At 39.5% G+C, this 16257-nt stretch overlaps 1 protein-coding gene across 8 annotated transcripts in view; it reads right to left on the minus strand.

Annotated features, from left to right (window-relative positions):
* Positions 1 to 7213: 7213 nt before the first annotated feature.
* The window catches only part of ATP6V1H (ATPase H+ transporting V1 subunit H), a 79187-nt gene continuing 70143 nt past the window's right edge, over positions 7214 to 16257 (minus strand). For all 8 annotated transcript variants that reach the window (XR_004972477.1, XM_036338217.1, XM_036338215.1 and 5 more), the window contains one exon: positions 7214 to 7538. Coding sequence is in view for 7 of the 8 variants with exons in the window: in XM_036338217.1 (XP_036194110.1) it covers positions 7478 to 7538 (61 nt within the window). In the remaining variant the exon portion in view is untranslated. The remainder of the gene's footprint in view (positions 7539 to 16257) is intronic.

A 16257-nucleotide genomic window follows, 5' to 3' on the forward strand; every position in this document is an offset into this window, starting at 1 on the left:
CAAAAGCCCGGGAATAGATTTCCCTCGGTACAAGTGCACCGTGTAAAAGACCAGAAGTCCAGAGTAGTGTTGCCAAATGCCAAGCCTCAGCCTCAGGGATGCCCAGCCGCTCGGCAGAAATCTGTATCCATGGTGTCCTTCCCTGGAGCTGCCTGTTTTCAGAACAAAGAAACTGGCTCTCTTGTGCTCTCCGTCCCCATTATGTTCTTGGAGCTCTTATTGCTCAGGGCACGTTGGCAGAAGGCCATGGCCGGCAGCATCACCTCCAGGGCTGCCAGGCATGGGAGGGCCGAAGTCATTTTCAGGATAAGCTTCAGGCATGGCTAGATCAACTCCCATCTTAGGGTCATTCTTCTTACACACCCAGCACTTCACTTTCTTAACCACTGGTTCCCGGACAACCCTTCCTGATAGAGAAACTCATGACAGAGAGTCCCTTGTGGAAAATCTTAAGGATCAGGCTGACAGCTTCTGGCCTCAGACTTGAAATCCGGTGGGCCTGTTCACCCAAGATAAGTACAGTGCATACTGAATAAATGTAGGACCAAGTGATGATTACAGATATGAATAGGAAATAATGATTTTGTCTGAATTACTGACAGCATGGCCTTCTTGAGGAGGACAGGTGAACACATCAGCTTTCACTTTAAGTAGTGGTTGTTCTGGTGACTTGTTCCTTTTTTTTTTAATATATTTTATTGATTTTTTACAGTGAGTAAGGGAGAGGGACAGAGAGTTAAAAACATCAATGAGAGAGAAACATTGATCAGCTGCCTCTGCACACCCCCTACTGGGGATGTGCCCGCAACCAAGGTACATGCCCTTGACCGGAATCAAACCTGGGACCCTTCAAGTCCGCAGGCCGAGGCTCTATCCACTAAGCCAAACCGGTTAGGGCTGGTGACTTGTTCCTTACGCTGTAATAGAGTAAATTACAATTCCAGGCCTTCCTTCCTATCTTCCAAAGGCTCTGTGTAGGTCACCCTTCCTGACATCCCAAAAGCTGGAGTCCTGCTTTATCCGATCATGGCACAGCAGACACGGGTGCTAGCCCAGGGTCCCCATCTGCCTCCTCACTTCTCCTTTTGTTCAGGGCAAGATGGTGGTTATAAAGTAAGCAAGGTCATTCCAGTTAATCTGCCATTGGCTGTGCACTGCTTTTGGCCATGAGAAGTGAGAGGACATCTACTCGAAAAAGCAACACATGAAGGAGTCCGTTGTAAGGCCTGGGGACTCAGGTCCATGGTAAGCAAATGGACAGCACAGGATGGAGCTGAGGGCGCCCCCTGGGGACAGATTCTCCCTCAACTTCTCACATGGAACTGGGTCGTTGATTTTAAGCTAGTTTGAGTCAAGTTTTCTATTGCTTGAGCCAAAAGCATCTTAAGGGACCCATCTATGCAAGGTCTATGTAAGATTGGACCTCATTACCCAACAATAAATACTTTTCAGCCAACATTGTTCAAGCAGCCCAAAAGTTCCCATCCTGTTCACCTTGGGCTTTCAGTTAGTGACCTGTACAATATGGAAGAGTCAACTATGAAAACCGAGGTTCTAATTGAATTTGGGGGTCCTTCATTCCATTTCCAGGTTCTAACACTGGTTATGGTCTGGTCAACACTTTAATCAACCTTTGGATGAGGACATAAAGGTTTAGGGTCAGGTGGTCAAACTGAGAGGAATTGCTGCTAAACTAAATAACAAGATTAAGGATTTGAAAAATATGGATGGAATTTACTTGCATATTAAAAGAATAATATGCCATGACTAAGTGAGATTTATTTATTCCAGAACTCCAAGGATATCTTAACCTTGAGAAATCCAAGGTTAATTTGAGGGTGACCTTAGATGATCACATCCATGGGTCAATTATGAGCTTCATGGAATATCCCAGTAGATGCCACGCAAGGGCATTGGCAAAATTCAACACCTACCACTGACCAGGGGGGAACTTGGAGTAAGCCAGGACAGAAGCGTTTCTCCTTAACACAGGGATCGTCTCAGACCAGCAGCTGAATCTTGCATGAGATCATTACACTGGGGGCGTCACCTTTAAGATTAAGACCCACAAAGTGTACTGTCTGAAGCAGTTCTGTCCTGGGAGTTCAGACCAGTACAATAAGTAATAAGGAGCTTATTATAGAGAGACTCAAGCACCTTCTCCTTTCACCCTGACAACTCCATGAAGCAGGTACAACATTTCTGTTTTACAGATAAACAAGCTGAAGCCTAAGAAAATTGCATAATATCTGACTGAGAGTGTGAGTCAGAGCTTACATTTAACCCAGCTCTCTCCATTACTAACATGGAACAGAAGGGACCTGCACAGCTATTGGAAAGAAGGAAATAATGTTCATTACTTGTATGATATGTGATTATATACCCAGAAGATAAATGAGACTGAAAGATTGTTAATAACTACATGGTAAAGTGACTAGACACAGGATAATGAGTTCTGTATATTTAGAAATAATGTCCCTATGTACTAGCAATCATGATTAGAAAGTATAATAAGAGAAAATCATTTTCACAACTCCTAAAGTAAAAGAACTGGTAGGAAAGAAAACTTTAACAAAATTTGTGGAAGCTACAATAACTTTAGACACATTGACTAAATGGAGAGAGATTCATTTTTTCAGATCAAAAAAAGTTAGTACTATAAGAGCCTTCTCACATTAATGTATAGATTAAAATAAATCACATCAAAATCTTGATGGAAACTTAAAGAAATAATTCAAACTTCACCTGGAAAAAATAAACTGGCAAAAAAATAGCCTAAAAAAGCATTTGGGCCCTAACCGGTTTGGCTCAGTGGATAGAACGTTGGCCTGTGGACTCAAGGGTCCCAGGTTCGATTCCAGTCAAGGGCATGTACCTTGGTTGCAGCACATACCCAGTAGGGGGTGTGCAGGAGGCAGCTGATTTATATTTCTCTCTCGTCGATGTTTCTAACTCTCTATGCCTCTCCCTTCCTCTCTGTAAAAAATCAATAAAATATTTTTTTTAAAAAAAAAAGCATTTGGGGGCGGGGGGGTGGGAGGGGAGTCAGACTCACCTACTAGTAGCAAATGTTACAGTGGATTTTCAAGTATCTATAATCAAGCCAGCGTGAACTTGAATAGAGACATAAGAGAGCCCTTAGTGCCATTTGTGCTACTTTTCCGTATCAAAATAAAGACTAATATTGTATCAGTATCAATCAACACCTGAGTCTATTGCACTGCAGAGACTAATTCATGTGTCTGAATGAAACACAACTCCACGGTCCCTGAGAGCAGTTACCATAGGAATTGGTCACTTGGGACAGCGTGATGGGCATGTGAAGCACCCACTTAGCGGCCAGGGCTCCTCCATTGCGTGGGAATGGGGAGAGCGCCTGGAGAGAGGGAGCTGGAAGTATTGCCACGGTGTATCCGATGAGGGAAAGGATAAAGCTCTGTATTCAGGAGTTAAATCAAAATCTCCACCTTCTCTTAAACCAGGGGAGACTGGGGGCCAGCCAGTCCTCTCCACAACCACTGCAAAGCCTCGGAAGCACTTAGGTCTCAGTAACGATTTAAAAACCTCAATTCAATGACTCAGATGGGGATACGCAGACAGACACGTAAACAGAAAGATGGATTGACCAGGGAATAAAGCTCCCTTGGTGGCAAGGAAGTTTTGAACTCTTTCTACTGTGTCCCTGCAAAATTCATTCTCTTTCCAAACCATCCTGAACCTTGCATTTGCAAGTGACAAAAATCTGGTTTTCCCCAGCCAAGTTTATTCCATGTTTCACCAGTCAAACCTGATCCAGCATCTTCTCATCGACCTAAGGTGCATTAATCCACACAAAAGGCACCGTGTGCGATTCTTCCGGTGTGGGTCCTGCTCCTTCAAAGGGATGCTCAGATTGACCAGAAGGGGGCAGTCTCTGCACAACCCGGCCAGCACTCGGAAAGGGTCGGTCTTGGCCACTGTGAATAGTGCTGCAATGAACACAGGGGTGCATATATCTTTGCGAATACATGTTTTCAAGTTATTCAGGTAGATAACCAGGAGAGGGATTGCTGGGTCATATGGCAACTCTATTCTTAATTTTATTTTGTCTTTTCTAGTGGGACTTTACTTCAGGATTAATGCCGCAACCCTTTAATACAGTTCCTCATGTTGTGGTGACCCCCAACCATAAAATTATTTTCGTTGCTACTTCATAACTGTAATTTTGTTTTTCTTTTTCATAACTGTAATTTTGCTACTGTTATGAATCATAATGTAAGTATCTGATATGCAGGATGTATTTTCATTGTTACAAATTGAACATAATTAAAGCATAGTGATTAATCACAAAAACAATATGTAATTATATATGTGTTTTCTGATGGTCTTAGGCAACCCCTGTGAAAGGGTCATTCAACGCCCAAAGGGGTCGCAACCCACAGGTTGAGAACCGCTGGTGTAAATGTACTATAGCTGTTCTATTCACTCATCTATTGATGGACACTTGGGCTGCTTCCAAATCTTGGCTATTGTAAATAATGTTGTAATGAACATAGAGGTGTACATATTCTTTCAAATTAGTGTTTTAGGTTTCTTTGAATAAATTCCCAGAAGTGGAATTGCTGGGTCATAGGGCAGTTCCATTTTTAAGTTTTTGAGGTGACTCCAAACTGCATTCCCACCAGCAGTGTACTAGGGTTCCTTTTCTGCACATCCTCACCAACACTTGTTTGTTGATTTATTGATAATAGGCATTCTGATAGGTGTGAGATGATATATCAATGTGGTTTTAATTTGCATTTCTCTGATGATTAGTGATACTTAGCATCTTTAGAATATGTCTACTGGCCATCGGTATGTCCTCTTCGGAGAAGTGTCTTTCAGGTCCTTGACCCATTTAATTGGATTGTTTGGGGTTTTTGGTGTCAAGTAGCATAAATTTTTCTAAATTTTGGATATTAATCCCTTAGCAGCTGTATCATCGAATATGTTCTCCCATTCAGTGAGCTGTCTTTTCATTTTGTTGGTTTCCTTTGTTATGCAAAAATATTTTATTTGGATGTAGTCCCATTTATTTTTTTTTTCTTTTGTTTCCTTTGCCTGAGGAGATACATCAGGGAAAATATTGCTACCAGAAATGTTCAAGATTTAACTATGTTTTCCTCTAAGATTTCTATTTTCTAGTCTAACACTTAAGTCTTTGATCCATTTTGAGTTTATTCTTTTATTGGGTGTAAGAAGGTAGTCTAGTGTCATTTATTTTTTTTTTTTGCATTTCTGTCCAATTTTCCCTACACCATCTGTTGAATAGACTGTCTTTACCCCACTGTATGTTTTTGCCTCCTTTGTCAAATATTAATTGGTTATAAAGGTATAGGTTTATTTCTGGGCTCTCTATTCTATTCCATTGATCTATATGTCTGTTTTTATGTCAGTACCATGCTGTTTTGATTACTATGGTCTTATCATATAGTTTGATATCAGGCAGCATGATTCCTCCAACTTTGTTCTTTCTCAAGATTGCTGTACTACTCGGGGTCTTTTTTGGTTCCATATAAATTTTTGGAATATTTGTTCTGGTTCTATGAACTATGCCATTGGCTTCTCAATAGGAATTACATTGAATCTATAGATTGCTTTGGGTAGTTTGGACATTTTAATGATATTAATTCATCATATCCATGAACAGTATGTGCTTCGTTATTTCTATCTTCTTCAATTTCTTTCTTTTTGTCTTAAAATTTTTGGAGTACAGGCCTTTTACATCCTTGGTTAAACGTATTCCTACGTATTTTATTCTTTTGAAGCAATTGTGAATGGGATTCAGGTTGTTGTTTGCCTTTCTGATAGTTCATTGGTATATAAAAATGCAACTGATTTCTGGATATTTATTTTGTATCCTGTTATTCTACTGAATTCATTTATTAGTTCTAGTATTTTTTGTTGGAATCTTTAGGGTTTTCAATATAGAGTATCATATCATCTGCAAATAATGATAGTTTTACTTCTTCCTTTCCAATTTGGATGCCTTTTATTTCTTCTTCTTGTCTGATTGCTGTGACTAGACTTCCAGTATTATGTTGAATAAGAGTGGTGAAAGCGGACATCCTTATCTTATTCCTGATCTTAAGAGGAACACTTGTAGTTTTTGCCCATTGAGGATGATGTTGGCTGTGGATTTGCCATATATGACCTTTATTATGGGAGATACATTCACTCTATTCCCACTTTGCTGAGAGTTACCATAAATAGGTACTGGATTTCATCAAATGCTTTTTCTGCATCTATTGATATGGTCTTGTGGTTTTTTTATCTTTCATTTTGTTTATATGGTGTGTCAATTTATTGAATTGCAGATATTTTAACAACCTTGCATCCCCAGAAAAAATCTCCCTTGATAATGGTGTATAATCTTTTTAATATATTGCTGGGTTCAGTTTGCTAATGTTTTGTTGAGGAATTGCATCTGTATTCAACAGGGATCTTGGCCTATAATTTTCTCTTTGTAATGTCTTTATCTGGTTTTGGAATTAGGATAATGCTGGCCTAGAAAATGAACTTGGAAGTCTTCCCTCCTCTTGAATTTTCGGGAATAGTTCAAAGATAGGTATTAGTTCTTCTTTGCATGTTTGGTAAAAATTCACCAGTAAAGCCATCCATTCCAGGGCTTTTATTTGTCTCCCCATTCTGGTTGCCTCTTTGTGTTTGTTTCTATGTAACAGGAAGATCTGTTGACTCCGTCTTGGTAAGAGTAGCCTTATGTAGAAGGTGACCTGTGGGACCCAGCGGTGCAGTCTCCCTGATCACTGAGCTGGGTACTCTAAGAATGTCCCTTGTTCATGTTTTGTGGGCCCTCCAGTAATTGAGTCTTGATTGCTATTGGCCCTTTTGTGCGTGGGATCAACCCTCAGGCTGGCTGCCAGTGAGGCTCAACACCCAACAGGCGTGCAAGCTGTTATGCCAGTGCGGATCACACGAAGCTGAATTTGCCTCAGCAGGTTTTGGTACCTGCCAATATCTCCCTGTGGATAAGCTGCTGGAGAAGCTTACTGAATCCTGCTCTTTCTGTCTGGAACTGGCCACTGGTTGTATTGGTTCTGGACCTCTTCACAAGGCTTCTGGTGCAGGCCAATGTCAGCTGCTATCTGTGACTGGCTCTGGGCAACCTGTTTGGAGCTACCAGTGACCACAGCTTATTAAAGTCCAAGTAAGAAAGAATAAAGAGAAAACCATATTTGGAGTCAGAAGCCTTTAATAACTATATTCATTTCCAGAGAATAATAAATATAGAAATACAAGCAATATATGTAACAGTAATCTTTTCCTTAGGTACAGAAAGCATTTACTTTTATACAGATTAATGGGCAAACACTTTTACTAGAAATCAGCAGTGGAAACAGCTACACAGCAGAAGAAAATTACAAATAAAATGAGTTATTTAACTACTGAAATTGACACTCCAGGTGTTCCGCCATCACAGGTGACATGGGAAGTTGGTTCAGCTTCGGGCAGCAGTACTCTGAGGTTGCTCAGATTGGAGCTGTTTACCAAGATATTCCCTAAAAAATAAAATAACAAGGTAAATTAGCATTTAAACGACAAAGAATCTCTTTCAAAATCAAAGTACAATATATACTGTCATATGCTTTAATATCTAAAAATTAATAAACTAGTCCTAGAAAACAAAACTTTTCCCAATTTCAAAAGTGCCTATACTGTATGAATTTCCAACCCTCTATTTAAAATACACAAGAAAGTCATTACACCCACGAACAAGTAATTCTGCTTTCGATTACAAGGCAATGTAATTACTCATGGGGGATGTCTACTTTACACTTTGGGGAAAGCCTTGTTTACCGGTGCTGCCTCTTCTGCAATCTAAGAAGTTGAAACAACCACTTAAGTATGATTCCATGCCCGTGGACTGATACATGAAAATCACACTCCCCGATGTCAGAAAATACAGGTACCTATATCTGGGGGTGAACACAAGAGCACATGAAAACAAACCCCCAAAAATAACATATAGAATCACCACACCTGGTAGAGCTGCTTGTTATGGAGCACACACTCTGCCCTGCACAGGCGCAAACCTGCCGAGATGGCTCATGGAACCCCAGAACAATCACAGAGCGGACACATACTATTCTCATTGTACAGACAGGGCACGATGCTCTGCTCCAGAAAATAAACTGCATATACACCCACAAAGTGTGCATGCTTCGCTCTCATTACATACAGATATCACTGTTAATTCCAGGACAGAAAACAATCTGTACCCTATTTTCTGCAAGTGACTTGCCCAATCTCTGATTTTTGAACTACCTCATAAGGATGAGAATATCGACATGTTTCCCCCTCTAATAAGAACAGAGCATGAGTTTTAGCAGAGAGAGAGGGATTGGCATTCCAGCGCCATCACTTCATTGGCTCTAGAAGTTGTGGGATGAAGACACTTCATGTTAACATGAAGCCAACCGAGGCACTGAGTGTGAAGGCAGCTGGTGCAGGGACGAGCAGTGGGCACATGGGGCCCATATCACCCCCTCTCCTCAACTGGTCTTTCAACCTCTCCTGGTCTGAGGACCTCCAGGAAACAACCTTTGGGTGCTACCAGCATCTACTAGTCAATGTGATCCTGCCTTTCTCTACAGAGGTACAGAGTAAGAGGAGAGGGATGATCTAAGTTGTTTTATTGCCCTACTTTCCCCTCAGATATCACAGCCTTAGCCGAAAGTTATCAAAGATGTGAAGCAAGATTAGAATAAAAGATGAACTAGAGTGGGCGAGGTGTCAGGGACCCCCCCCAGAAATGTACAAAAGTGAACTATGATTTAAAATACTGTGCGACTAACTGGAACTTCGTATGACATGGAAATGGCTGGTGATCTTTTAAAAAGCCTTACAGGAAAGTTCTTATCACTGACTTACCAATTTGGATATCACGTTAAATCATATAATATATTCTTATGTTAGCTAGGAGCTACCCTGACATAATTTAGACAATGGGGGTCTTATTTTCAACCAAAAATATATAAATAGTTCTAATTTATGCAAAGGCCAAAAGGAAAGCCAGCCTATAAGTTTTACTAGACAGGAAAAAGTAGGATTCTATAGTTATTATCAATGCTGCCATGTGGGGAAGCCTGCAGCTAGGAAATGCCTGTGACTGCACAGATTGTGTAGGGGGAAGGAGAATATAGTATTTATTATAAAACTTCTAGATCTTATACATTTTTCTACATATACCTAAGGAATTGAGCTGAAATTAGGAATGCTTCCTTTCAAGAGGACCTTTGTATATGCCAGTTTTGAATGCTGGACTACTTATTGTAAGGGCACAGGACATGCCACCCACATACGCCAGTTGGTGAATTGATCATTTTAAACCAAAGGCACCTGGAAAACAGCAAATGCAGGCGCAGGCTTTCTCTGAACTCCCCTCATCTGCAAAAGACAGGTGCTCCACAAAGGACCCAACTGTCATAACCCCTCCTCAGGAGCTTCTTCAACCAGAGAGGACTGACTCATCACAAGAAAAGAGACTGGAAGTCCCCACCACACCCATACAAACTTCGTCACCAACTGCCTCCCACCTATCACCATGTTTCCTAAAAATTATTTATTCTGCCCCCTTCTCTCTTTCCTATTAAGATGTAATTTAAGCCTAAATTCTAAATCTAGCTTTTTGAGTTACTCATTTTATTCCTGGGTATTTCCCACGTGTACAAGAGGTATACATTTTTCTCTTGTTTATCTGTCTTTTATTACAGGTGCCTCAGCTCAGAACTCAGAGGCATAGAGGAAAAATAATTTTTCTCCCATGTCAGAGTGATCTTAGGAAACATTTGAAAGATGTACTCAAAGGCACCATGCCACCCAAGGGCTGCATCTGCTCCATCTCTTCCAGAGACATGAAGGGTGGTTCATTTCCCATACCAGATTTAACTGATATTTCGCGGACAACCATGGACACTTGGAGGTAAGGAAGGTGGCTGACTTCTTCATAAAAGAGACATAGGGTCAAAGTAGAAGGATATTAAAACAGAGTGAAGGTGAGTTGTGCTGGCCGAGAATAGAAAAACAAGCCCAACCATGGCTTCTTCCCCACCCGTCTCCTGCTCCTTCGTCTTCCTGGTCAAGGTAATTATTATGGGTAATATGCCCTCGTTTCTTTGCTATATACAAGGCGGCCATGTGATATTCACTTCTTCGTGACCTAGTGCCTGGTGTGTAGGAACCAGGGCCTCCTTTCCTGTCTGCTCGGGATTATGCAATTTAGGGTTAAGGCAAAGGACATATATAGATGTAAATTGTTCAACTGAGAACTTGCACATCAAGGGCCCCAGATGGAACTTTGTGAGCCTAAGGTGAGGTATTGCAGGTCACAAAATGCCAGAAGTTTAACAGAAGAGCCCAGACAGGACTCCTGGACAAAAAGAATCAGATCTCCTCCTCAGGCTTTCTTGAAATTAGTATGTTTGCTATGGCATGTGGGTTGTTAAAATATCAGCAAGAGCTCAACTGCAAAAGATATTTATTACAGAAGGAGACCTAGCCTATACAAAGCTTTGGGGGAAATCTACTTCTTTGAACTTGGCTGGTAAAATGTTGTCAGTCAGCATTTCTGATGTCAAATGGCAACATGTATTCAATGAAAACATTCCCAAGATTCAAGGCTGCCTCTGAATTCTCTGTGGGAAGTCCTGACACCAAGTGCCTGGGGCTGGGAACACAGAACGGTTGCTGCATTCCACACTTTACACGCCATCATGACAACATGATTCCTGTCTATCCACATTTTACCCTCCATCTTGACAGCATCCCTGTAAGGTGGGTGTTACTGCCAGTTACAGGAAGAGAACGGAGCCTCGGAAAACTTCAATAACTTGCTCAGGTGCAAAGTGAGCAAAGGGCCTGGCACAGGTCTTATTCTCTTTCTGCTGTGAGGCTGCCTAGCCTCCAAGAAGAGCCTCGAAGGCGCAGGAAACAGACACTGCCTATCTAATAGAGTAGAAAATAATAAGCAGGTATGAGTAAGTTCTTCAGGTTAACATTACATTACTGTCGGGATAAAGGAAAAACTATTATAAATTTTATTTCAAAGGATTATAATGCATCTATAACAAAGAACTCAAGAAGAGCTATTTTAAATGAATCAATCCATTTACTCAGTATTCCTCTTTATACATGCAGATCAATACAACAATAAAAATTCAACTTATTCACTCATAAAGTGCCCAATTTATTCCAGCAATTTACAGAAGCTTGACATTAAGTCTCTGCTTCTACTACCTACAAAGCAAATTTGAGAAGTATAATATTTTCCCTTCTTTGACTTCATTCATAACTTAAAATCACTTGGGATTCCACTATCTCTGAAACTAAAAAAAAAAAAAAAAAAAAGGCAGTCTGAAAAATCCAACTACAAAACAGCTCACAAAGGAGATTATGTTGTATCCTAAGAAAAAGTTTACATGTGACTAAGAAATACCTATTTTATTCTCTTGCCAATGGCCATAAAATTCCATACTTCCACTTCTATTAAAATACTGACAAACTGCTTTCCAGTTCCTACCAGGTACCACTGAGAAAGCTAAGACTTGACAGAGGTGGTCTGAAGATGACATTAGGTGCCTGGGTTCTATTCTGCTAGAAGCAAGGACCCCAGGAAGCATTTACACCTGGCCTATATTAGCACCTATGACAACGAAAGGCCTTCAACACATTATATAGGGTGTCCCAAAATTCACGCAAGATTTGAATTTTGCGTGAGCATTAACAACAACAAAAAAAAATAAAAGCCTAATTTTACTTGGTTTATTGAATCAGATTCTAATATCTGTTGCCCTTTGATTTCAATCCCTTCAATTTGATAAGCATTACCAAGTACCAATTATGGCCCAGGAGCAGGGACAATGAAGACCAATGAAGACCACGGCTTTGTGTATGTGCCAGCAAAGCCGTGGAGGCCATTTACGCGATGTGCTATTCCATACATAACCCTATACTGTATACTTTATGAATCAATAAAAAATTTACAATTTTTAATTATAAACCTGTGTTTTCTATCAAAATTACTCCTTGCGTGAATTTTGGGACACACTATAATTAATTGCCAAACTTCACTATATTTATGGTTGTTTATAAGGTCAAAAATGATAATTCTTTCTTTAAAACTATGGTTGAAGACACTGTGTTACCCATTCAACATACAAACTTCACCTATATAATTGAAACACATGGTAACTTCAGCTATATAATTTAGTGCCAGAAACCACAGGGTAACTTCACCTACATAATTTAGTGGCAAGAAAAAAGTGAATTTTCTCCTGAAAATTCACCAACATATTAATCTACGAAAACTACAGTTCCCCTTTTTTCCTTTTTTCCTTGGCTGCCAAGAAGCTTAGTAGAAAATCTACTGTTACTATCAGTTTTGTATTATTTTCTCTAGTCTTTCAGTGTGTGCAAATTTTCATAACTAAAATTATAATGAACCTAGAATTCTATATCCCATGTCTTTTTGAGCTTATCATAATTATTAAAAGTACAACTGAGTCATAATTATCGTTCTCTTAACCTTTACTTATCATGTTTTGGAAAACAAGTAGGTGTAATATTAATCATTAATGAAATATTCCTCTGCATGTATAAAAACAATTCATCTTAGAAAATATGGACTTTACTGTAGTTTACAATACAGATTTCTATTTGGTAAAGAGCAAAAATAAAACAACTATTTTATACAGTCATTTATTTTTTATTTTTTTTTATTGATTTTTTACAGAGAGGAAGGGAGAGAGATAGATAGTTAGAAACATCGATGAGAGAGAAACATCGATCAGCTGCCTCCTGCACATCTCCCACTGGGGATGTGCCCGCAACCCTGGTACATGCCCTTGACCGGAATCGAACCTGGGACCTTTCAGTCCGCAGGCCGACGCTCTATCCACTGAGCCAAACCGGTTTTGGCAAGTCATATTTTTTTAATGCAAACTCACAGTAGTTACAGATTGAGTTATCCTTCCAACTGTTATCATGATTTTGAATATTATATACAAACAAATCAAATTTTGTTTTATGAACTGATTTTCCTACGTAATGACTGAATCATGTAAAAATCACAGTGCTCTCTCATCTGCATCTAATTTACAGAAACATTTAAATTCCAAAAGTAAGTACATGCAGTAACATCGTCTCCTCAATACTTTAATCTCAGCCTGGGAAAGCAGTGATCAACGTCACAACGTCACTATTTCTTAGTGCCTGCTATTGACTAAGCGCTGCAGCAGTAACTGCTTGATACACATGTTCTCAATTGCTCTTCACAAGAATATGCATAAACGGCACACAGGAGCCCCATTTTATAGATGAGGAACTGGAGTTTAATGATAAATGACATGTTGCAATGTTGGGACATCTAGTTAGTGGCAGGGAGGATATTTGTACTCAAATCTGCCTAATTCTAAAACTCAGAGTTTTAATCACTATGTAATACTCCTTCATAGTACATTCTATCTCTCACTGGCTGAAGATATATTGTTGTCCAGATATAAGAGAAAAGAGCTTAACAGCATCACAATGTGAGTCCTTAATTTATTTTCTCAAATATATTTTCATAATCACTAGCCACTTCATTTCTTTTTTAAAAAAACAAATGGTCACCTTCATTACTAGCCTATGATTTAAATAAACAAACCTCTTCAATTTCTGCACCCCAGGGTTCTTTCTCCTTGCAACATCGTTCTCTCCAATATCACTCACTCTAAAGCATGCTGACAGAGCTTTCATAGGAGCTCAAGTGTACATTTAAATGGCACCTCCTTTCTGTCACTGGGGAGAGATCCTGTAAGAGCTGAAGACCTGGACATCCCCACAGGGAGACCCTTTCCCATGGCGGCACCTTTTGTAAAAATTACTGTCTCCGAAGAGTCACTTAGTTAGCAATCCCCTAAGGCATTATCCTATCTATGCCTTAGGGCTGAAAACACAGAGACTAAATATCCTAAAGCCCTAGTATATTCATTTGGAAAATCTGTCTTTAACAGCTGCAGGACTGCCACTTCATTTTCTAACAATAGCTAAATTCAAAGGGGAACAGATTAGCAGTGCCCCTCAAGAGTGATCATGGAAACAAAAAAACAAAAACAAATAAGTCAGTGATTCTAAAAATATAGTCTATTTATGTGAGTTTTGGTCCTAAAGCGGAAGGGGGGGGGGGTGGTGTACATTTTAAAAACAATTGCATCAGAGTCTACTGAGACGTCTATAAAAGCAATTTAGGAAAAATTTGCAATAACAAAGTTATTTCTCCTATAGGAATTCTAGTAATCAAATCTTTTTAAAATAGCTATGAAATCTAAATATCAAACAGCCAAATCCAGAGTTTCTTTATCTCTTGCTATATTCAAAAATCATCCCGTACCTGTCACTACCAGCTTAATGATAGGTCAGCAGTGTCTTACACACGTTATCATTTTTCTAACATACAGTTCTGATATGTGAAATGGTGAGCCACTCAAAGCATCAGGGTAGGCAGCAAATGCCCCTTTCCTTTTATTTGTCTTTTATATTTGAAGACTTTAATTTTTAGAGCAGTTTAGGTTCACAAAATTGAGAGAAGGGTACAGAGGTTTCCTATATATATAGCAGCCCCCACACATGCATAGCCTCCCCTATTTATCAACATGCCCCACTACAGTGGTACATTTGTTATCAAAGGTGAACCTACACTGACACATCATAATTGTCCAAACCCATTTAGTTTTGCATTTTACATTTAGGTCGACGGTCCATTTGGAGTTACTAGGGTTCACTCTTGGTGGTGTTCAGTCTATGGAATTGGACAAATGTAAAATGACATCCATCCATCATTATAATATTATACAGAGTATTTTCACTGGCCTAAAAATCCTCTGTGCTCCACCTGTTCATCCCTCCCCCAACATCCCTTCCCAATTGGTTTTTTTTTTTTTTTTTAATATATATTTTATTGATTTCTTACAGAGAGGAAGGGAGAGAGAGAGAGCCAGAAACATCGATGAGAGAGAAACATCGATCAGCTGCCTCCTGCACATCTCCCACTGGGGATGTGCCCGCAACCCAGGCACATGCCCCCAACCGGAATCGAACCTGGGACCCTTCAGTCCGCAGGCCAATGCTCTATCCACTGAGCCAAACCAGTCTCGGCCCCAATTGTTTTTGTGTGTTTTTTTGTCTCCATAGTTTTGCCTTTTCCAGATGTCAGACAGTTGGAATCATACAGTAGGTAGCCTTTCGAGATTGGCTTCTTTCACTTAGTAGTATACATTTATGGTTCCTCCATGCCTTTTGATGTCTTGATAGCTCATTTCTTTGTAGCAAGGAATAATATTCCATTGTCTGGATGTACCACAGTTTGTTTATCCATTCAACTACTGAAGGGTATCTTGGTAGTTTCCAAGTTTGGCAATATGAATAAAGCTGGTATAAATAGCTTTGTGCAGGTTTTGTGTGGATGTAGGTTTTCAACTCCTATGGGTATATACCAAGGCACACAAATGCTGGGTCATATGGTAAGGGTATGCTTAGTTTTGTAAGAAACCACCAAACAGTCTTCACAGAATAGACATTTTTAAACTTCACAATTATTTCTTTCATGAATCAAACCTTTGGTGTATCTATCTAAGAAGACATACCATAACCAAGGCCATCCAGGTTTTTTCCTATATTACCTACTAGGAGTTTTATAGTTTTGCATTTTACATTTAGATCTACATTCCATTTGGAGTTATTTTTTGTGAATAATGTGAAGTCTGTGTCTGATTCATTTTTGCATGTGGCTGTCCAGTTGTTCTAGCACCATTTATTGAGTAAACTATCTTTGTTCCACTGTATTGCCTTTGTAATAAAATTGCCTTTGTCAAAGATCAGAAGGCTTTGTTTATGGGGTTCTATGTCTGGGCTTTCTATTCTGTTCCACTGATCTATTTGTCTATTCTTTCACCAATACCACACTATCTTGATTTCTGTAGCTTTGTAGTTCGTCTCAAATAAGGTAATATCAGCCCTCCAACTTTGTTCTTCTCTTTTAATGTTGAGTTGACTATGCTATGACTTTTACCTCTCCATATAAAGTTTAGGATCAATTTGTCATATTCACAACCTGCCAAAACTCACACAGCAAGATACAGACAATCTGAACAGGCAGATATTTTCTTTCAAGGAATCAGTCCATTTCATCTATGATATCATATTCATAGGCATAGTTAGTCATAGTATTTCTTTCCTATCCTT

Source organism: Myotis myotis, unplaced genomic scaffold (genome assembly GCF_014108235.1).
Source record: "Myotis myotis isolate mMyoMyo1 unplaced genomic scaffold, mMyoMyo1.p scaffold_m19_p_16, whole genome shotgun sequence".
Taxonomy (NCBI): domain Eukaryota; kingdom Metazoa; phylum Chordata; class Mammalia; order Chiroptera; family Vespertilionidae; genus Myotis; species Myotis myotis.